The sequence below is a fragment of the Pimephales promelas genome, chromosome 19 (assembly GCF_988280905.1).
Source record: "Pimephales promelas chromosome 19, fPimPro1.hap1.1, whole genome shotgun sequence".
Lineage (NCBI taxonomy): Eukaryota > Metazoa > Chordata > Actinopteri > Cypriniformes > Leuciscidae > Pimephales > Pimephales promelas.
In genome coordinates, this window is record NC_142787.1 from 18873028 (window position 1) to 18895647 (window position 22620).

General features: G+C 37.0%; 1 protein-coding gene across 2 annotated transcripts; it reads right to left on the reverse strand.

Annotated features, from left to right (window-relative positions):
• Positions 1-258: 258 nt before the first annotated feature.
• Positions 259-21760, reverse strand: akna (AT-hook transcription factor). 2 transcript variants are annotated; one of them, XM_039688072.2, is made up of 24 exons: positions 21327-21760; positions 16971-17321; positions 16627-16786; positions 15296-16142; positions 14637-14940; positions 13051-13125; positions 10432-10588; positions 9243-9361; positions 9092-9151; positions 8898-9016; positions 8103-8268; positions 7831-8000; positions 7520-7687; positions 6112-6358; positions 5896-5999; positions 5255-5550; positions 4367-4523; positions 3103-3273; positions 2894-3021; positions 2564-2692; positions 2376-2471; positions 2189-2278; positions 1926-2079; positions 259-1735 (listed from the first exon to the last, which is right to left on the reverse strand). In XM_039688072.2, exons 2-24 carry the CDS (start codon positions 17154-17156, stop codon positions 1504-1506), a joined length of 4335 nt encoding a protein of 1444 aa, XP_039544006.2. In that variant the 5' UTR covers positions 17157-17321; positions 21327-21760; the 3' UTR covers positions 259-1503. The 2 variants fall into 2 exon arrangements, with proteins under 2 accessions (XP_039544006.2, XP_088979835.1); XM_089123709.1 differs by lacking the exon at positions 7520-7687.
• Positions 21761-22620: the final 860 nt, after the last annotated feature.

Below are 22620 nucleotides of genomic sequence, written 5' to 3' on the forward strand. Positions count from 1 at the left end.
TATTAATTACAGGTCTGGTAATGGCTACCTGTTATTTCAATTGTTTATTTTCAATGACTGTGGGAACCCCGTTACATTGAATAAAATGTTGTTGGATAGACCATTTGATTAGCCACCAACCTTGATCACTGGATTCTGAATGTATGATACATTAGCTGACTTTCAACTCAGATTTCTCTCCATACAAAACCCCTAGCATATCAGACAGCAGGTCTGGTCCGTTACCTAGCTGTAAGGAAAACAGTAGCATGACACAGGTCAAATATAGAATCATTTATAGTAGTAGTAAATTAAGTACAAAAGTACAGCTCTATAAATACAAAAACACATAAAAACATTTAGAAAAAACGCTACCAGAGTCAATAAAAACAAGCAGCACTAAAAAGACATTTTCCAAGGAAAACTATATATAAAATATTTTGTACTAACAATCATTATCTCACAACCCAATAAAACAGAAAAACACAAAGTGAAATGCATGTTGGTCTTTCTTTTCACACTGACCTCAATGCTGCTACAAACACTTGTGGGACTCAAGGTATGCTGGATTATACACACTGAATTCAAGTTTAAAAAAAGGTTATCCAGTTGAAATTTGGAAATTCCAGGTAAACAAATACAGCACAAAAGTACCGTAATATAAATACAAACACAATCACCCAACAACTTCAAGAACAGCACTGTACTTATTCCCCCCTATTAGAAAATATAAAGATTTAAAAACCTGTCACTGACAGATATGAAAAACAAATCCATTCCACATTCGTACAGTGAAAGTGACTTTTCTTCTTAGTTAAAACAAATATAAATCTACCTGTGGATATTTGAAAATCTTAACAATGACATTATCTGGTCTGGCCAGAAAAAAGAGCTCTAGTACAGTGGACCCAAAAATCCTTTTGACATTTACAGTAAATCACACTTAAACATGCATGTCTTTTGATTATATAACAAAATATAAATCCAACTGGTATCTGTTAAAATAATTCTGTAAAATAGTAGATGTCCTAAAGTTCTACCAATGTTTGGAAACCACCACGTCTTTATCCTCATTTAGAACAGTACCGTATATTTATTGTTTTTTCCATTTAAAACCTAACAAACTTTTCAAACTTTTTTGTAAAAAAAAACAAACAATATTTCTTGTATTTTTTTGCTTTCTTGTTTAGCTTTTTTTCAATGACATACATACATCTTTAAGTGTGGATTAAGTTTCCAAATATTTTTGAGGTCCGTCTATATACAAACCTGTATTGTTTAAGCTACCGTAATGTAGCTATCGATCTCTAAAAGTCACCTGAGACATTTCCCAGCATTTTCTACTGCAGCATTAAATGGCATAAAACGCACTGCTATGGGAAAAAGTTGTTTTACGTAAAAACTAATGAAAACGATCAAACATCTCACTATGTGAGAAACAGCTGAGCAGCACAAAATGTATTATTCCTAATTTGATGTCACTTTGGATAAAAGCGTCCGCTGAATGAACAAATGCTGATGTCATTAGGTGCAAGATGTGGTGAGGAAGCTACTGCAGTGCAGCCCTGAGGACAGGGAGTGAGCCATGCGATGCGAGACCTCTTTCATGTTTCTAGCCGCTGTGAGGGCGCGGGTCAGAGAGCTGTTCAGAGAGAGAGAGCGTCTGCGATGACCTCTGACCCCATCTCTGCTGGGACTTGCTGTGATGTTAAAGGGTTGTGAGTAGGCCTGTGCCGGCACTGGGCTGGAGAAGTACCTGCAAGAAAATGACACAGAGCGAGGGGTGTCTTTCAAAAACATTAAATAATCTTACCAACATGTATATCAGCATAATATAAATCAAATCATCATAGAACAACTGGTTGACAGGAAGTTGAGATTGTTCTCATACATTTTTCTAGAGTCTGATTCATTGTCCAGGCAGCAGTTGAAGATAAGGTACTCACAGAGTTGAAGGATAGACGGGCACATATGGGATAACTGGAACACCTCCCTGCAATGTGGGGTGAGGAGCCACTGCCACATTCATGCCTCCTCTGTCCTTCTGTAAGGATCTCATTGGCTCACTCCTTCTAGGTGTGGACACTGGCACCTGATTAGCTAAATAACCACACACGAGAGTCAACATGATTCTTGGTGATATACAAGTCATATTAGGTAAATATATCAGCAATTAACTTCATTAGATTATAGATCATGAAGTGCAAACCTGTTTGAGAGGCTCTTAATGCACCACACAATGGGCATTGGCTACAGGAAGGTTGCGTGAGACGTGGAGAGCTCCTGCTCCTCATTGGGCCTTTAATGAATAGTGTAAAGGACAGGAGGATAGTTCATGAAATGTTCATCTCAGTAAGTTTCAGATCCTATTCTCATGATAGAGGGAGGATGCTTACGTGTCGAGGCACCAGTGCGATCTGATTTGCAGTATACACAGGTAGGTTCCGGTCCTCGGCCCAGTTCCATTTCATCGCTATTATCGGATCTGCCTGCTGTTGTTTATTTAAAATGACCAAAAAATGTTCTTGACTACCATATCAAAACCTAGTCATCTATGTTAAATTACAACAAAGTCTATACTTACAGGTACTGTCCTCTTTGTGACGTTCAAATCCTCTGGTTTGTCTTCTCCCTCTTGATGTCATAGGGGACATCGGGACATGTCTTGATGTTGATGGTCTTGGCTCAGACTGGATTTGCTCAGAATCAGTTGCTGCAGCAGGGTTATATAAGGAGCATGGTGAAAAAGTAATATAATCTCTCTATCAGAGTTTAACTGTTCAAACTTAGCATCCAAGTTTTTCGTTATTCAGGGATGTTGAGAAAATCTCTTTGCATCCCTATCTTACAACAAAGCCATGAGCCATATTTATCCTACACTGATTTGGAAAGATTTGCAAGTAGGTGAACATACTCAAGTCAGTTTCAGGTCGATGTCGAGGTAAAGATGCTGATCTCTGCCTCAGGATGTGTCTTGGTGAGTATCCTTTTTCTTTTTCACCATTCCTCTCTCTCTCTGTCTGCCTTCTCCTCCTCTCTGACCTAATAGGAAATAAATATGATCAAATCTTTTTGAAGTTAAAGTTCAAGGCAATATATATAATATTTTGATAGTCTAATTACCTTAAATGAACCCACTGCGGTGTTGGTATCTGTGGGCGTGCGTGATTTGTGGTGTTTTCTGTGGCAGAAGAGGGCGCTCTAACAGGACTAGCAGGTTTGGAGAGTCTCAGACTTCCCTCTAGTCTCTCCTTTAGTCGGTTCACTTCTTGCTGTAGAGATTCAAGAGCCTCTCTGAAACATACAAAATGCATAAAAGTTTAATAAATAAATACTTTAAAGAGGGGAAAACATGAAATTCAATAAAAATCAGTCACTATCTGTAGTTCTAATTTCGATGCGTCAAATCAATGCTGCTTTGTCTTGTCCATCAAAAAAAATAAAAAAAAAATAACATGGTTTCCACAAAAATATTGATTATAAGAAGAAATGTTTCTTGAGCAGCAAATGAACATTAGAATTATTTCTGAAAGATCATGTGACACTGAAGACTGGAGTAATGGATGCTAAAAAAAATCAGCTTTGCATCACAGGAATAAATTACATTTTAATTACAATAGAAAAGAGTTGTAATAGAGTTGAATTGTGAAAATATTTCACAATATTACTGTTTTTACATTATTTTTGATCAAATAAATGTTAGGACTCTTACAGTGTAATATGTTAAAAAAATATGCGTAGCTTGCAAAATTTCACAAAAACAACAGTTTACATGGCTGGGGTGATTTATTTGTTTCTGACATCCATGTTAGAAGAAGTGTTGTGACAAGTGCTGTTGATTGATAGTGTGAAATCTAGTGGATTTTTTTGGCATAATATACCTGTGGAGTTAAAGGGTTATGGTGTTTAGATGAAACTGTACATATTGGCTCAAAAGATATTTTGAGTCTGTTAGAATTCAGATCAACACAGGGTTTAGAAATAACCATTGCAGTTAGAAGTGCTACAGGCACTGCCAGAAGTGGTGGGTGTGTGGATGTGGGTAGGTGAATATTTCAACCATCAAAAGCACACAAGGGGTTTTATTAATAGCTAATGGTGATTAATGCTGGTCTCTTCTTGTGGAGCAGAATACATACCAGCACTGTATTCAGCTAGTCTATTTGAGAGACAAACTCCTGCTGAATCAAAGAAAGGAAAGAATGAAAATTAAATCTAAATATCCAGATGGAACTCTGGCTGCCATGAAGTAAAAAATGATTTTATAGAGACCACTTAATACCACTGGATTTTTTCCCAGAACACCCTTACAGTAGTGGCCAAAGAGTGGCCATAAATCTCTGCTTGTTTGTGCTGAAGTGACCATGTCAGCCTTTAGGAAACTCACTGGTGATTTGTTAGCTGAACGGAACTTTGGGCTTCGAGGTGGTCTTCGTGGTGATGCGGCACAGGAAAGGAGGGGCTTCTGTGAGAGCGGAGCTGCAGATTGGCTGGTTGTGGGTATTGGCTACCCTGTGTTTTTTCCTCCCCAGATAAGAAATGGACTGAAAATTTATGGAGAAAAAGGATGAAAAGAGAAATCAGCAAATATCAGCATTATTCAAGACAAAATAAATGTTTTAATGGTAATGCTGTAAAAATCATATATACAGTATATTATAGCATATATTACATTACAACATTTATTATACCAGGTTAATGCTAAATTATATACTATTGTTAATTTACATTAAACATAAAATGGTAACACTTTACAATAAGGTTCATTAGTTAACATTAGTAAATGCACATTAACTAACATGAACTAACGATGTGCAATGCATTAGTTACAGTGTTTATTAATCTTTGTTAATGTTAGTTAATATAAATACAGCTGTTCATTGTGCGTTCATGTTAGTTCAAAGTGCATTAACTAATGTTAACTAATACAACCTTTGATTTTAATAACGTATTAGTAAATGTTGGAATTAATATTAACTAAGATTAATAAATGCTGAAGAAGTTTTGTTCATTCTTAGTACATGTTAACTAATGTAGTTAACTAATGTTAACTAATGAACCTTATTGTAAAGTGTTACCCATAAAATGTTCACCATGTATTAGTATGTGGAAATTGATCTTCATAACACTGTAGAAGTATTCACTGAATGCATTTAGTGTAACCATGTATTATGATTTCATAGAGAGAAACATAAGACAACAATATCAGACTCTTAAAATATTTTGACATGCTTTTTGTATGAAATTTCAAGCCAATTCTAATGCTGACACCCACCATGATCACTCCCGTGATCTGATTGGCTGCTGGTCAGACTGCTTGGCCAGGGGGGGATGGTGCTATTAGGCCAATGAAGGGGGGAGATTGATGGAGAAAGGTTGGAAGAGGAATGCGTCTCCTCCCCTCCTCTCTTCCTAACCGGACCTGTACATCCTCCAGACATGCTGAGGTGTTCTCCTAGGGTATTTGGAGAGGGTTGTGACCGAGAGGTGGAGACGGCAAAAGGCTGCCCAGGAGGAGGAGCGGACTCTGGTCTTTCTGTGTTCTTCATGTGTGAGCCAGACAACATGGAACTGAGGAGATTTCAGAAAAATATAAAGGCGTATAAATTCCCAAGGATAGCAAAAATATTTAACTAGAATTTAAAAATGAAATTTGAGGGTTTTTTTCCAGACTTTTCCACCCGTTTTATGATCAATCTGATGGAAAATAAGTCTAGTCACTTAAAAAAGTAAAAGCACACCTCTTCTCATGCCTGTAGCACAAATAGTGCAGGATCTAACCCTAAGTATGAGCAAGTTAAAGTGATACTTAATTTACTAAGCATCACTAACACATTACGGTTCACAGGTTTCTTGTCTAATAAAGGGCCATAGGATCAAAGTGGAAGTGCTCTAGACAGTGAAGGCGCTTCATACCTCACCACTGCCCTCTGTTGTAGAGGACTGTGTACTGCATGAGTGAGCTGACTGCTCTCAGAGCCCATAAAGCCACTGTCTGTCTCTGGAGACATGACCCCATCCTGCAGTGTCAGAAATACATGTAAGAGCTCTATTCAAATTATTATTTTTCACGCACATAAAGAATCCTTCAACTATATAGTGTTGTTCATCATAAATAAAGTAGTCACTGACCAGAAGGGGCGATCTGACCGTCTTGGCCTTTGCTTTCAGGCCCATAGTTTTGGGCTCTGTACTCTCTGTCAGGCTGGTTAGGCTACTGCTTTGAGTTTTCCTGCTTACTGACATTTTCTTCTCCCTGCCCTGTTGCCCCGGCAACACCGAGAAGTGGCAAAGAGCCTCTGGGTGAGTTTCCATAGAGTCACACACCTGTGAGCTAACAGATGGGCTGAAGTGAGGGACACAATCTGCTGCTGGCTGCCTAAAGAACGAGACAATGGAGAGATGAATGACAGAGCAAACAGCCAGGTGTTGATAGTGCAGTGCGGATTGAACTGCTGCTACCCTTAATTATCTTTCAAAATCTGATAACAACAAACAGCTGATATTTAGATCACAAACACGGAAATATTCTTATTATTACATCTGTGTCAATTACCCTTAATTTATATAACTAAATCAGAATAAACTGATAGAATCCCAGGGTTTCTAAAATGGATGGGGCTTATCAGCCAAGATGTTCTCTAATTGGTAGGATACGATAATTCTAATCTATGGTACACCTGTCAATTTTCTCAAATCAGTTAATAAGGCCCAAACAGTGATGTCTGGATAATGAAATATAATAATATTACATTCTTTACTGTCTTAAAGTAGCTGATCCCATAGATCTTCTAAACATTGCAAAAAGTACTTTTCAGTACAAATATCTAAACATTCTTAAATAAAGATACATTTTCTTGAGAAGCAAATTTGTCATGTTTTTTTTAAAACATTATCAAAATTAAGTTAGTAAAACATCTGCTAGTGATGTAATAAACGTAATTCAAAGGGAAGTGAATTTTAATAAAATATTAAATAAGTGTGGGTTTCTGCAGAGGCGGCTCATCAAAATTTTGGGATGGAAAAAGCGAAAAGTACGTTCAAATTCCCAGTTATTCATGTAATTTCATGTTTCAGAATGTAAATTACTTGTTTGTAATTTCACCATTGTAACGGCATAAAATATTATTGTAGTTGGTTGGACCACTGTTGCTTTTCCAAGAGACATAAATTATGTGATAATAGTTTGAATATATGCTCCCACTGGTAATCTAGCAACCAGCTTAATTATGGATAGTAGAGATATTGAATATTTGATCGCCAACAAATTTACCCAGATTAAAAATTAAGGAAGACCCCACACTAAAGTTAGATGCAGGCTACAGCAATCACCTAATCAAAAAAATTAAAAATACAAATTCACATTTTAAAATCAACCAGCAGGCAAAATTTGCCATTTTGCCTTTAAAATTAATGCACCTTGATTTAAGAATGTAAAGATATTGTACTGTAAAACAACAATATTAAGTAAGAAAAACATTGCAGTGCATCCTTGAAGCTGATGTACTGAAATATTATGTGAAATAGGCTCAGGACTCACTGCTGAGCAGATTTTGTCATCTCACTCTCATTAATAGTCCTGTGTCGTTGTCTGACCATTACACTTTTTTTCTCAGAGGGAACACAGTGTCCAAAATCCAGCAAGTCACGGCTCTTTAAAGTCATGGCTTGGTCCAGCATCCCAGGGAGCTTTTTAAAACTCTGATAGCTGGGTAAGAAGACAATAAGAGATATATTCTGACATTTAAAGCAGTTTATATACAGTATATGTATATATATATATATATATATATATATATATATATATAGTATATATATATATGGGGGTTATATATAACAAAGGTCACTCACCAGCCCATGAGGTTACTGAAGTCTTTCTCCACATGCTTGTGTTTGTCATAGAGTGGATGAAGACCAAATGGGAGGATCTCTTCTTCCTCTCTGTCTGCATCACTCTCTCTGCTAACTGAACTGACGTCCACACCAACACATGCCTCAGGATGGACAGCTGACAGTGGGCTCTGAGAAAGAATGGAGGAGAAAATCTGTAATTTTATGTCCTTCATATCTGTAAGCTCATGAGGTCAGAGGATAGTGAGGTGTCGAGGTTAAGTTTGAGGCACCTGAGGTAGAGGTTCAGTCTCCAGCATGGACATACAGAGCACATCTGAAGGAGGGAGCGGGGTTAAAGTAGATTCAGAAATGGGTTGCTTCTGTTCTGCTTGCTCCAGCCACTCCTTTATCTCATCCAATCGCATCCCTGATCTGAAGATCTGACCTTCTAGGTCCCTGTGTCACACACAAACACACAGTATGCATATTTTGCACATACTACAAACCAGTGGCACAGGAAGTAAACAGGAAGCACAGCTTTGACAATATTTGCATCAGCATCAAACAACAATGAAGTTTATCTGTGAACAAATAAATAAATAAAAAACAATAAAAAAATAAGTCTCGTATGTGCACCAAGGCTGCATTAATATGATCAAAAATCAATTAAAAACATTAATATTGTGAAATATTATTACAATTTAAATTAAAATTTTGAAACCATTAAACGTAATTTATTCTTGTGATGGCAAAGCTGAATTTTCAGCAGCCATTACTCCAGTCTTCACTGTCACACGATCTGCTATGCTGATATTTAATATATATACAGTATATATATATATATATATATATATATATATATATATATATATATATATATACATGTTCTGATGAATATTTTTAAGGATTTCTATATTTTTTAGGATTCTATGAAGAATAAAAAGTTAAAAAGAAGAGCAACATTATAAATGATTAATTTAATGCATCCTTGCTGAACAAAAGTATTAAATTCTTTGAAAAATCTCTAAAAAAAAAAATCTAATGGTAGTGTATATATATATTTATATATTAAAAAAATATGCTACCTGTCTGGGTCAAAGGTGACATGCCCGCCTTGTCGCTTCTGCAGCATCTGATACTGGGCTCGTGCATCTAGGTAAGCCCTCTCAAGAGACTCTTGCCCCTTTGCCAGTGTGGAGAGACCCTGTAGAGGATTCAGACTTAGTCAATCTGCCTTGTGTCTCAAATTCAAGTTTTTTTTAAACAAGCATCATCATACCTTTATCTGTTCACAGGGCTTGAGTTTCCCATTCTTTAGAAGTGCCTCAAAAGCATCAACCTTAACAAGAAAAAAAAAAAGAGTTTGACATAATGATGGTCATTGTTACAGACACTAAAAGTTCCAAATAGGTTCTTTTAAATTTAGTTACCTGTAGCTGAAATCTATGAGTCTGTTTGGTCAGAGTCTCTGTTAGATAGTCTGCTGTAAGAGATCCAGAGCTGATGGAGCACACAGAGGAAGGGCGAGGTACTGTTTTTCTGGAGTTTTCTGCAATGCAAACAAAACAATTTTGGGATGAATGAACAATCTTATTCAGTTTGACTGAAAAAACAATTTAGAAGAGTCCTCATGTCCATAGCTCATAAGTCAGCTGGAAAAAAATAACTGTAGAAACGAGCATTTTGCTAAATATAGGCCCTCATATTCATTATAATTTTAATTGACGTCTTATTTAAACGGTGACTGTACTAAACAAACATACATTAAATGTTATTTAAACAACAAATTAGAGTAGAAACATATCATTAACTATATCATTATCAAGTTTATATAAAACTTATATAAAACTATATCATTATCAAGTTTATATAACTATACTATATCAAGTTTATATAAAACTTTTAACAAAAAAAAAAAGTTACAATTTCTTAATTTTTAAATCAATTTCATGAATTAATTTATTATTAAATAAACTATATTTTTGGTTTGGGTTTTTGGCCAAATAAAAACGTCTCGGTTACGTATGTAACCCTCGTTCCCTGAGTAGGGAACGGAGACGTTACGTCAGAAGTGACGGAGATTGGGGGGGTTTCGCATGTAACCCTCGTTCCCTGAGTAGGGAACGGAGACGTTACGTCTCCCTGCCACTTCTGCTGTATCGCTGGGTAGACGCCGAGTTCAGTCTTGGCTCCTCAGCGAAGACATACTGCGGTTGCGTTCACTTCCTCCTTTTATACTCACGGAGTAGGGCGGAGTACGCTATGCAAATTTCCGCAGCCCCAAGGCATTGCATGCCATTGGCTCGTGTTTAAATACTCGAAGAGGATTGGCTTTCTATGCGAAACCCCCCCAATCTCCGTCACTTCTGACGTAACTCGAAGTGACTACGAAAGGGAACTTTAATTTTGGTTTTGGCAAAATAAAAATCATTTCAGTGCATCACTACAAAAAAAAAGAATCACCTAAAAATAAAAAGTCTGCTGTTTTCTTAACAATTACACATATTTGATATATTACAGAACAGAAAATATGTACTTCTGTTTGATTGTGATTAGTGTGATTAGTATGTACACTATAAAAGTACACAGTTTCAAAGTGGTGTTGTCAGTGTGGTGTACCGGGGTCATTCTTCTGCTGGGTCAGGTTAGCAGATCCTGAGCTGAACTCTGCCCTCTGTGCTTGAGGAAAACTGAGGGTTATGACCTTTGACCCTTCCTGAATAACACCTGACAGGATAGCTGTACTGGGCTTTGGGGGTTCAGAACAGAGACCAACCTAAAAAACAAACGGCACATAGAAAACAATCATGTTGACAAGTAAAGGGCTATTTTGACAATAATCCAAGACTGTGAGCCCATTTCTATACATAATGCCTTATAATGAGTCCTGTGTAAACGCATTCATGTCCCCTATGTGCTGCACTATAAAATCTCTCTAAATCCATATTTATATGGTATACTGTACATGTGGAGAAAAAAAATTTGTATGTTTATATTATATTTATTTCTGGTTCAGGTGGAAGCAATCTTCGGTCTTGATCTGTGGGACGTAACACAGCGAGAAGAACACAACAAGGACTGTCGCCACCAACTATGTAGTTGCTGAGAGTGAGACCATCAGAGAAATACAGCCCTGACTTGCCTGCACACATAACAGACCCCTCAGATTTACAGTACCGCAGACTAGTGGCTGAACCACAAAGGAGAATGGAGGAGACTCACATTCAAAAAAGGACTCATAAAACAGGCCATTTAATTAGTGTTTTCCCACTGCTGGACTTGCTGATAAGACACTGGATAGAGAAATACACCAGATAGAGAAATACACACGAAAACACAATGTCAGTAGGCTGATATCCCTGCAACTCACACACAAAATAAAGAAAGGGGCATAATGGATGCCAAATGACTGTCCCCACTTGATAAGCACCCCGAGACACTAAATCACACTAAACATAACCTCAACATGACCCCTGAGTGTTTCGACTAAAATAGCATCCATTTTCGACCACAATCTTTATTATTAATCAATCAACACCAGAATCAGTTACCAGCCTATGCCTTCATTTTCACATAGGGGTGGGCAATAAAAGCATATATACGTACTCAGTATATAAAATATTTAACTGTCTTTTAAATAAACTTTATTTTCGGTCTGAATTTGGAAAAGCCATTTCTTAATGATGCCATTTCTAGAGTTGTATTATTTATCACCCACTCCTATTTCTACATCTAAGAAACCACAACTAAGTCAATAAGGGTTATAATAGAAGTGAATGAAACCTGTCTTTCTCAAGCTGTTGTTTCTGTTAAAGCAGTAGCAGATGGCCAGGTCATGTGAGGGAAGAACTTAATGAGCATTACAGCAAATGCAAAACGAACAGAGAAATGGCCTATGACGATTGGCCTAAATAATAACCAACATTGCTCAGTAAAATGTTACGGTACAGCTGAAATGAGTTTAGATGAGGTTGTGACATGTAACACTGAACTCTTATGTAACAGCAAAGGTAAGTGACATCACATCCTGTTTTAATTCTGGCTCAGGACCAGATTTGTTTCAGGTCACTTTATCACTTGATTAGGTGCCAGTGTGCTGTGTTTATTAACCGTTTTCAACATTCAACGTATGATCTTATCAGACACATAAAATAGAGCTCATTTCATAAGAACGATAATAATGATAATGTCATTTGGTTGTAAATTGATTAAAATATTTAATCATAATAAATTCCAAAAATTAGTTTGTAGATAACGTGTTGCACTCAATTGCAAAAAAGGAAATAATAAACTACCAAGACCAAGATGGGTAATCAGTGTATTTGTGCAACAATTTGTACATTTATTGCGTAAGAAATGTTAAAGGGATAGTTCACCCAAAAATGAAAATTCTGTCATTAATAATTAATTGGGTGAACTATCCCTTTAACATTTCTTACCCTCATTACTCACCCTCATGTTGTTCCAACCCCGTAAAAATTTCGTTCACCTGTCAGCCCAGAAAAGTCAGTAAAGACAACATTAAAATAGTCCAAGTGACTACAGTGGCTCAACCTTAAGTTTATCAAGTGACAAAAACTTTTCTGGGCTGGCAGATATCATTTACCCAGCAGCCTATAAAGGAGTGAGCCAGCTCTCAGAAAATATCTTCATTTGTATTCCGAAGATGAATGAAAGTCTTACGGGGTGGAACAACATGAGGTTGCGTAATTACTCACAGAATTTTCATTTTTGGGTGAACTAACACTTTAATAGTATTTTCAGTTGCATACATTTACCCGTATAATATCAAGTATGCAGATAATTGAACAATTTGTGCATATAATGGTTTTGTATGTACACTGCTTATTGCCTTTGTTTGTTTGTTTGCTTGCTAGTTTGCTTTTCTCTGAAAGTGTTTGTGTCCTCCTGAGGTAAACCCTCTCAGCAGGTTTTTTTTATTTGAGGAAAGACATCACAATCAGAGAGAAAGCCCTCGGTTTGAAAATGAGCCTGTGCGTCTGTATGGCAGTGCTGCTAAAAGGAAGGCTGTGATTGTGGCCGTCACAAATGAGATTCTGAATACATATTGTGTTGACTCAGCCTGAGGACTCTAAAAATAGCTTTCGTCAACATCAGAGCAGACGGAGAAAGGAGACAGGCCTGCTGATATGAGGGAGAGCATGGCACTGAATTCACGTCAGCCTTCAAATGAAGGGAAAAAAGCACATAACCATAAATACAGTCTGTGAAGCCAACCTTTGCTTTAAGGCGAAGTCGATCGATAGTATTTTCAGCTTCTGCATACTTGGTAAGCAGCTTGTTATAGTCCTCCTGTAAGAATAAGTTAACTTAACTTAATACATGACTTAATACTTTATCTTTCAATTTAGCCTAAATTAAAATAAATCAGTATGTTCAGAATGCTATGCAATGTTGCATATTCTAGCTTAAAATGTTTATTGTTTCATATAAATACACAGAATATACTACTGTTAAAAAGCTTAGGTTCAGTAAGTCATTTAGGGAAAAAAAATTTAAATCGTTTCACAATATTACTGTATTTTTATCACATAAATGCAGCCTTGGTGAGCATAAGAGACTTTAAAAACATTTAAGTGGTTCATGACATGGAGTTTTTTTATTATGTTCCCTGAGGTTCACTTTTGCACTAAACCCCTCCCCCCATAAAGGAGACACCCTTTTCAGTGTTGTTGCATTCTTGTATTCAAAAAACCTGACAAATTGTTTTACAGTAAGCCTTTTGATTTACAAATGTCCTATGGCAATGACATTTTACATCGTTTTGGGCTGTTATTTAAAAAAAAAAAATCAAATAAAAAAGGTTGGAAAGAGTAATATAGAGTGATGTTTATTTAGAATCAATTAAAATTTTCAATGTGAATTTACTCTTTTCAGATTAAATAATCGTCGGTTTATTTTACAGTTCTTTAAAGTAGGTGATGCAGAAGCCTAATAACCCTGGTAACTCTTTAGTGTTGTTTTTTTATTTGTAAAAAGGTGTTCTTTCAACACCAGGAGGGTGTAATATTTGACTCCAATAAGGTTAAAAAGATTGTGATTTCCATTTTATTTTTAAAGTGTTAAATCAACACCAGAAAAGTGTAGAATTTTAACTTTGCCTGTGTTTGCTACAAAGCTGCACAAATCATTTACTTAAGGGTTGTGATGCAGCTGCTGTCAGATCCAATACAGCTGGCAGCTTAATCTTTCAACAAATTTTCTTTGCAAACTCTCCATTACACTGTGCCTCGCTTACAAAATGAAAAGCTCTGAACAAACATATAATCCTCCAACGTGATCTCGGATGCCATTAAAATAAACATCCACTTATTCCTGACACTGGTATCCTACTAAAGTCTGTCCAGAGACGCAAGCAAGCTGTTTAAACTGGACGACACATCAAAGTAAACATTCTTTCACTCTTCAATTTATCCTGTTGTGAACAGACTCAAGAGCATGGAGTATGTCAGAAACGAGCATATGTATACTGCAGACAGCGTCAGTGATTACAATGGGTTCTATTGGCTTTTGGCGCAATGCTCACACATCCAGTGTAAGCAAGCAAATGTCAGCTGAATGTCACTGGACAGTAACCAAGTACATTTACTTGAGTCCTGTATTTAAGTAAACTTTAAAATTTGTGGTAAATGGTACAAATAACTCTTATATGTCAAAAGGCAAATTTGATTTCTCATGTCATGACCCTTTTAAAAAAGATCTTACTGATCCCAAACTTTTGAACAGTACTGTTTACTATGCAGTGTGCAGTAAATAGTATACTAGAATTTCATTGTGAACAGTGTTCACTCCTCTTTACATACCTGCAGCTGCTGCACCAGTGTGCTGGCCTGCTGGGGGCAGCGGAACTCCTCTGGTACTGTACTGTTCAGGCGCTTGAGGGTCCCACTGGTGGAGGGACTTCCTGGAGACCCATCAGTGCTGCTCAACAGGACCTCTCTCACAATCTCAGCAGGGGATTTGAACACTACAGGAAGATCTGGGTGGGAAGTTCTATCATGAGGGGGTCTACTGCTTTTAGGAGGTTTGTATCCACTGTTTTTCGGGAAACGAACCCTCGGCTTCACTTTGGAGAAATCAGGTAATGGGCGACTCAGTTGTCCTTTCCTATGAATACATAGAGAGCAATAATTGATTAAAATAAGAACTAAGCTGGACTAAATGTCCAGTTTGGATTTATCACATTATAGTACTTTTTTGCAAAAATGTTGTTTTAAATTCTAGAAAATTTTATACTTTACAACAACAATACAACAAATGCCTTTTTTAAAGTATATTTTAAATAAATAAATTCACATTATTTTCATACATGTACATATATATTTTTGGACTATTATTCATATATTCTTTTTGATATATATATATTTTTTAATATTATTTGCAGAAAAACATACACATTTAGTTTATTCATGGGCCAACAAATCATGGGTCAAAAAAAAAAAATTGTGTTCGTCCATCTGACCTGATGTCATCTGGATCAGTGTAAGAGGTTTTGGAGGTTCTGTGGTTGTTCACTGCTGAAGATCGGTGAGGTGTAGGAGGTGGCGTGTGCTCTGAGGGGGAGTCTTTTGCTTTAGAAATGCACTGTGCTGGAATGGAAACCTGATCGTCACAGGAAGCAGGGTTTGTTTTTCTGGGAAAGGCCGTTGAAGGCTGCAGGTTGTGGTTAGGATTGTGTAACTTTCTTTCTAATTCAACCCCACTCGTACTATCTTGGTGCATTTTCCCCAGTCTGATTTTCATCACAGGGCTTCTTGGTGAAGCCTGAGGTGTGATCTTGTGTTTATTCTCCTCCCCCTTTGATCTAACAGTGTGGTATGTTTTAGGAGCAGGACTCTGGAAAGTGCTAAGAGATGACTCTGCTTCAATATCACAGTTATTCATCATTTCCTCTGAGGACAAATGGGGAAAACTGATGGGATCAAACGCATTTCTAAAGGAACGATGTGAGACTGGGGGAAATTGCTCTTCGGTTTCCTTGAGTTCCTCACAATCACTTTGCTCAGATCGCTCTGGGACTCCTGAAATTGGAATGTTTTGGGGGGTCTCAGTCATTTTGTGACTGAAATCAAGGCTCTTCGCCATTCTAAACATAGATACCATCTCTTCTGTGACAGGAAGTGTTTGGTCCATGAATCTCTGAGTATCGTCACATGTGTCCTCATCAGTCATGTCTAACGCTGTCTCTCTCTCTGGGAAAGAATTTAATTTGTGCCTTTGGATTGTTGGGCTTCCTGTACCATCCTCATCATCAGTCCAATCTTCCAACAAATCATCTGCTTCATCTTCATATGCTCTGTGTTCTTCCTCTAAAAAAAAAAAAAGACTGTTTAGACCATATGACCATTTTTTATTTTACTTACATTCCTAATAAAAAGTTTGGAGTCTGCAAGATTTTTTAAATGTTTTTGAAAGAAGTCTCTTATGCTCACCAATACAATACAATAAAAACACTATTTTGTGAAATATTATTATATTATTATATAATATTATATATAATATTATAAAATTCAGCATTGGCATTAGTGTCACATGGTCCTTCAGAAATCATTCAAATATGGTGATTTGGTTCAAGAAATATTTCTCATTGTCACTGTTGGAAACAGTTGCTGCTTAATATTTCAATGAAAACTGTGATCATTTTTTTCAGGATTATTTGATGAATAGATAGTGTACACAAGAACTAATTATCCCTGTTTGCAAAATTAAAATCATTTAAATATAAAAACATACAATATTACTATAGTTTTAAGCTATTAAACTCAGCTGTGGATGTTTAAATTAAGTCCTTACGCAGAAATGTCTCGTCTCCAGTGGCCCGAGAGAGCGGCTCGGAGTCCAGCAGCTCACTCAGGTGACAGCTTATCGCCTCTAGTGCAGGTGGAGGTCCATGTTCAGGCTCAGGGGTCTTCACGTCCCACAACAGGTCCTCTGCAATCTCCTCCTCTCCTCCCTGATTCAAAGAATCATGATATGCTTATTAAGTTTTTTTTTTTAAGTACCATTACTCATGGATAAGGTCCACTGACAAGCGGTTTTAAGAGTAATGAGACACTTCTGATGAAGAGCCCTGGTGAGCCTGCTCTAAATGACAAATAAAAGGGCAGATATCAGTTAAACATCTCTGATGTCCTCACCTTCTGCTGCCCTTGACTCTCTGCCAGACCGATGATGCCGTTCTCATCCATCTGGCTATGGAAGTCGTCATCCAGTTCTTCATCCCAGCTGAAGTCCGACCCCTCTGGGCTCGAGGGAGAGGGGTATGCTGGGGCTGGTGTCCACACCAGAATTCCTGCAGTGGTACCACCTCTGCTCTGCTCCATTACCTTGCTCTTTATCTCTCTCTTTTATTCCACCTTGAGCTCCTGTACCACCCACAGCTCCTCCACACTGACACTGCCGTCTTCTCTCATGGTTGACCAATTACGAATGTTTTTATGAATAGGTGTAATATCCACTTATAGGTCATCAAGGTGATTGAACACAAACTGAAAAAAACAAAATAGCATGGTTTTTTTATTTTATTTTCATTGAACGATTGAAGAGTTACTTTTCATGATTTTTCTCCCGAAAATTAATATTGCCATAATTCACTCACCTTTAAGTTCTAAACCTGTACGAATTTGTTTGTTCCGTTAAATACAAAAGAAGATATTTTGAAGAATGTTGGTCACCAAATCGTTGCTGGTCCCCATTGACTTTCATAATATAAACAAAAACCTAATGGGAGTCAATAGGAACCAGAATTTTTTTTTTTTTGTGTGTGTGTGTGTGTGTTCAACAGAAACTCAAACCGTTCTAAGTGAACATACAAACACTTACAATGAAATTAAAAGGTCTATAATTTTTTATAGTAAGTTTATTTTAACAGACAGAGACAGAATATCAACCAAAAAATATAAATTGATTAGCATTTGATTGAGTGAAATAAGTATTTTACCACCACCAACCAGCAATAATTCTGCCTCCAGATCACACTTGAAAAAAGTGAGTCCTCCTAATGTCAGCTCATTATGTGTATAAAAGACCACAGAATCCCCCTCTTCCATTCCATCCTTTCCACCACCATGGGCAAGACCAAAGAGCTGTCAAAGGGCATCGGGGTCATGATTGTAGACCAGAACAAGACTGGAATGGGCTACATCATGACCATCAGTAAGAAGCTTGGTGAGAAGAAGACAACTATTTGGAAATGGAAGAAATACAAAATATCCATTAATCATCCTCGGTCTGGAGCTCCATGCAAGATCTCACTTCATGGGGTATATAGTAAGGATAATCATGAGAAAGGTGAGGGATCAGCTCAGAACTACATGAATTAGGCTTGTTAATGATTTCAAGGGAGTAGGGACCAGTCACCAAGCAAACCATTGGTAACACACTACTCCGCAATGGATTAAAATCCTGCAGCACCTGCAAGGTCCCCCTGCACATGTACAAGCCCGTTTGAGGTTTGCCAATGAACATCTAATCATTCAGAGAAGGCTTGGGAGAAAGTGCTGTGGTCAGATGAGAAAAAAAAATTGAGCTCTTTGGCATCATTTCGCCGTGTTTGGAGGAAGAGAAATGTGGACTATGAACCCAAGAACACAATCCCTACAGTCAGGTACGGAGGTGGAAACATTGGACTGTTTCTCTGCTACGGGTAAGGGTTTCTCTGCTACGGGTTTCTGTTTCTCTCCTCCTTTCCTCAGCCAGAACACTCAAGATGGGTCGTGGATGGGTCTTCCCACATGACAATGACCCAAAACGAAGAAGCACATTAAGGTCTTGGACCTTAATACTATAGTAAATCTGTGGAGGGAGCTGAAACTTCCGAGTTGGAAAGCGAAGCCAAGAAACCTTAAGGATTTAAAGAGGTTCTGTAAAGAGGAATGGACCAAAATCCCTCCTGAGATGTTTGCAAACCTGGTGACCAACTAGTAGAAACGTCTTACCTCTGTGCTTGCCAACAAGGGTTCTCCACCAAGTGCTAAATTATGTTTTGCTTGGGGATAAAATACTTATTTGACTCACTGAAATGCAAACCAATTTCGGCTATAATCTATATATAATGTGTTTTTTTTCTGGATTTTTTGTTGATATTCTGTAAATAAACATACCATAAAAAATGTGAGTGCATGGGCAAAGTTACAAAATCAGCAGGGGATCACATAATTATTTTCTCCACTGTACTTTTAATAGAAAGTAATGTTACTTTTGCTTTGCCTTTTCTCATGTGGGCCTAGGTTGTTTTATATATATATTAAAGAAATATATTTGGCAAACGTTAAGACGAACATATATTTGTTAAGACGAAATATATTTGGCAAATGTTAAGAAGAATTCCATTCTTCCATTCCATTCTGCCATTCTGCATTGCAGAACAATAGGACGCAGGAAAAGAAAGTTCAACAGTTACACTCTTACTTCAGCAATACATAATTATAGGGTTAAACACAAATATAGGGTTTATCTAAAGTCATTATTGGATTAGTATGGTTGAATTGGATCACTGAATGTGACAGCAGCAAAGACATCGGACACGTAATAAAGTGAGATTAAATACAGTACATAAGTATATCTGTGTATGTAATTTACCATATTTAATTATTACAGGTTTGCATAATATTCTGTGTGCAATTCACTTGTTCACTTCACTTTGAGGAATACTGAAAACTAAATACTGTTTTATTTGCAAGTGATATGATCAAATGCATGATCACATTTAGTCTAGATCTACAAAACCATCATGTTCACACAGCCTCTGCCCTTACTTCACATAATATTTCCACAAAAATATTAAGCATGCAGCAACACCATTTTCGACATGATACTAAAGAGAAATGTTTCATGAGCAGCAAATCAGTGCTGAAGTAGTAAAATGTGAAAATAGAAAACAATTATATTTGACCCACTGATCTATATAATGACCAGTTTGGGTTTGAGTTCATTAAGAATTGCATAATCAAAATGAGAGCTTCACTTTCATTTGATTTTATTGATGCATATTATTACTTTGGTAAAACAATAAGCAAACAACAGGGATGTGAATGGTGTGAGGTGTTCTTCAATCTCAAAAACAACTCACAACCTTCACAGGGCCCTTGGTTGCCATGGTGACCACATAACAACAATCTCAGCCATGCACTGCAGGCCACAGGCATCATTCTAAGAACAGCCAATCAGCATTCAGAACACTGCTTCATGGGAAGAACTTTCTTTTAAAAGAAAAGCTCCGTTTAATTTTTCTAGACTACATTTGGTTTACAATCCTTTAAATTGTGACACGGCCACATTCAGAGCATAGTTGTATACATAATAATCATAATCTGAGAAATGACAAAGTGACCCTAGCACTTGAAACTAGAAACTTTTGTTTGTAGCAAGCAACTATTCCACAAAGACTCACAAACCGTAGCAATCTGTCAGCAGCATCCTCCGCCAGCATGCACACAAACATACTCGCCGAGGGAGTCGGCTAATCTCCTGAGAGCAGTGCATTCTGCAGCATACGTTAATTAACCGCTTGTCTAGATCTCTGCCATCCATTCAGCGAGCCTGTGGTGAGCTCAGCCAAAAGCAACACGTATCCTATATATAGATCATGCACTGTTACTGCACTTAATAGGCTACATAACGGTGGCCACACACACACACAGCGCTGAACAGGATTAATAAAACCAACAGTGAGCTCCAAAGCTCCTTATGGGCCAAGAAGATCCACAGTGTCTGTGGAAGAATATTTGTGTTGTGTGATAAGATAGGCCACAAGATCGACTGTAATGTGAGTGCAATGAAATGAATGTGTCACTTTCAAACCATGAGCATCTCTTTTGGGTTGACTTGGGAGATATTAGGTTAGAAGACATTTTTAGCACTGATACCAGACAATCTAGAAAGTATTATCTTTCATTTTTTTACACATCAGATGTGTAATCACACCTTTTTAATATAATATATTAATATTATATAATATACCTGTAAAAATAATTAGTCTATATTAAATTCTAATAAACAATAATCATAGCAGCATATTTCACATCACATAATACATGTTGAATTGTAATACAAGGCTACAAATTAATTAAACAATAATCAATGTTGTTTATAATAGTTGTATAGCCTATGCCATGTCATCATGTTAACTTCCATTTACAGTTTCATAACTTGTTTTTACTTAATTACCTTGCTTGCATATTTACGACAAAAATGTCCAATGTTTATTGCATAATTCTGTCGGTCTATTATCTAACAAATTAATAAACACATCCAGTTTCTATGAAATTATATATGAAGTTCTTGTTTTTGTATGGTTAAAGTTAACTTACATTTGTACAACTTGACTAATGAACAGAAGGTGGTAGTACCTGTTGATCAAGAGCAAAGCCCTTTGGAAAGTTGCGAAATCTCTAAATACAAACACTGTACTTTGAAACATGAAATTTGTTATTGTGGACTTTAATTAACAAGCAAAGTTCCACTGGTTGTAGTATTGTAGCAGGATTCCTTACCTTGGACATCTAAATACAGCTCTCTTCATGTGAATACATGAACTTCAGAGTCTGTTTCCATGAGAGCAGCACACAAACTAACACCCCCAGCCCGTCCGTCCATCACCAAGCGACGGGGCAAACATGGACTTCACATCTGCTTCTCTACAAATGTAACTCAAGCTTCCATGTCCCTTTTACTTTTGTTTTGGTTCATCTCTTCAGCTCGAGCGAGTTTCTCGTGCGTTGGGTTGCGTTGCTCGCGCGAGCCAAAATCTCTATCACTCACTCCACGCGACTAGTTTTATTTCACTTCATACCTAAAAGTTTAAGTACAAAGCGAAAAGTGCAATGTTTTTGTATTCTGGAGATGTCAACTTTATCTTTACTTTCAGAAAATAACCGCAAGCTACAACAAAGACGCTGGATTAATTAATTATGCAGTTAAGAAGAGCTAGACGTTGATTTGAGGGCGGGGCTTCCCTGTCAAAATCGACAGAACTCTGGATTAGGAGTTTTGATTGGCTCAACGGGTAAGAGGGCGAGGTTAAAAAGACCTAGGCGATTCATTTGGTTCACATAGGCTCTTTATCCAGAGCCGTAAAATAACTTTACCCTGCTGAAACTATTAGACAGTCTCTCTTTGGGATGTCATGATGTAACCGAATACTGACAGAGCAACATGCTTATTTTAGTGTCCTAAATCTACGCACTGCAAAACGATTGTTGTGATACCACTATCAACCACATGATGGAGCCATATAACGACTTTTAAACTATGTAGAATTGTAGTGGACATTAGCTATTCCTACATACTGTATTCTGAATATGTATCGTGGTTACAAAATTCTTGGAGCACCAGTAAATACCATATACCAAAAAATACCAAATACTATTATTAGCATCCACTGGTTCCGCAGTAAAAACAAAAACATGATTTTTATTCATAATATGGAAATAATAGTGTTTTTATTTGTTGATACATTATTAAATTATAAAAAATATCACTTTGATGTTTTACTTTTTACTTTCAATTTATTTTAAACAAACAAAAAGAGACCTATATGCAAAATGAAGCCTGCAATAAATTATTTTCAGCCATGCGCTTATATGGTTAATGGGGCTTTCTGCATTGTACTCCTCTAATGGTTTTTCTCTGTGCTTTGACACCTAATGAATGAGAAACCACAAGATGCCTCCTGTTTGCAGATGACTAACCAGTCCAGATAATCATGTGTTTGTGTGTATAAATTGGTTTGATCAAATGGGTTTCAAGGCACACTAGGAAATAACTTCATATTTTAGTGAGGAGTGG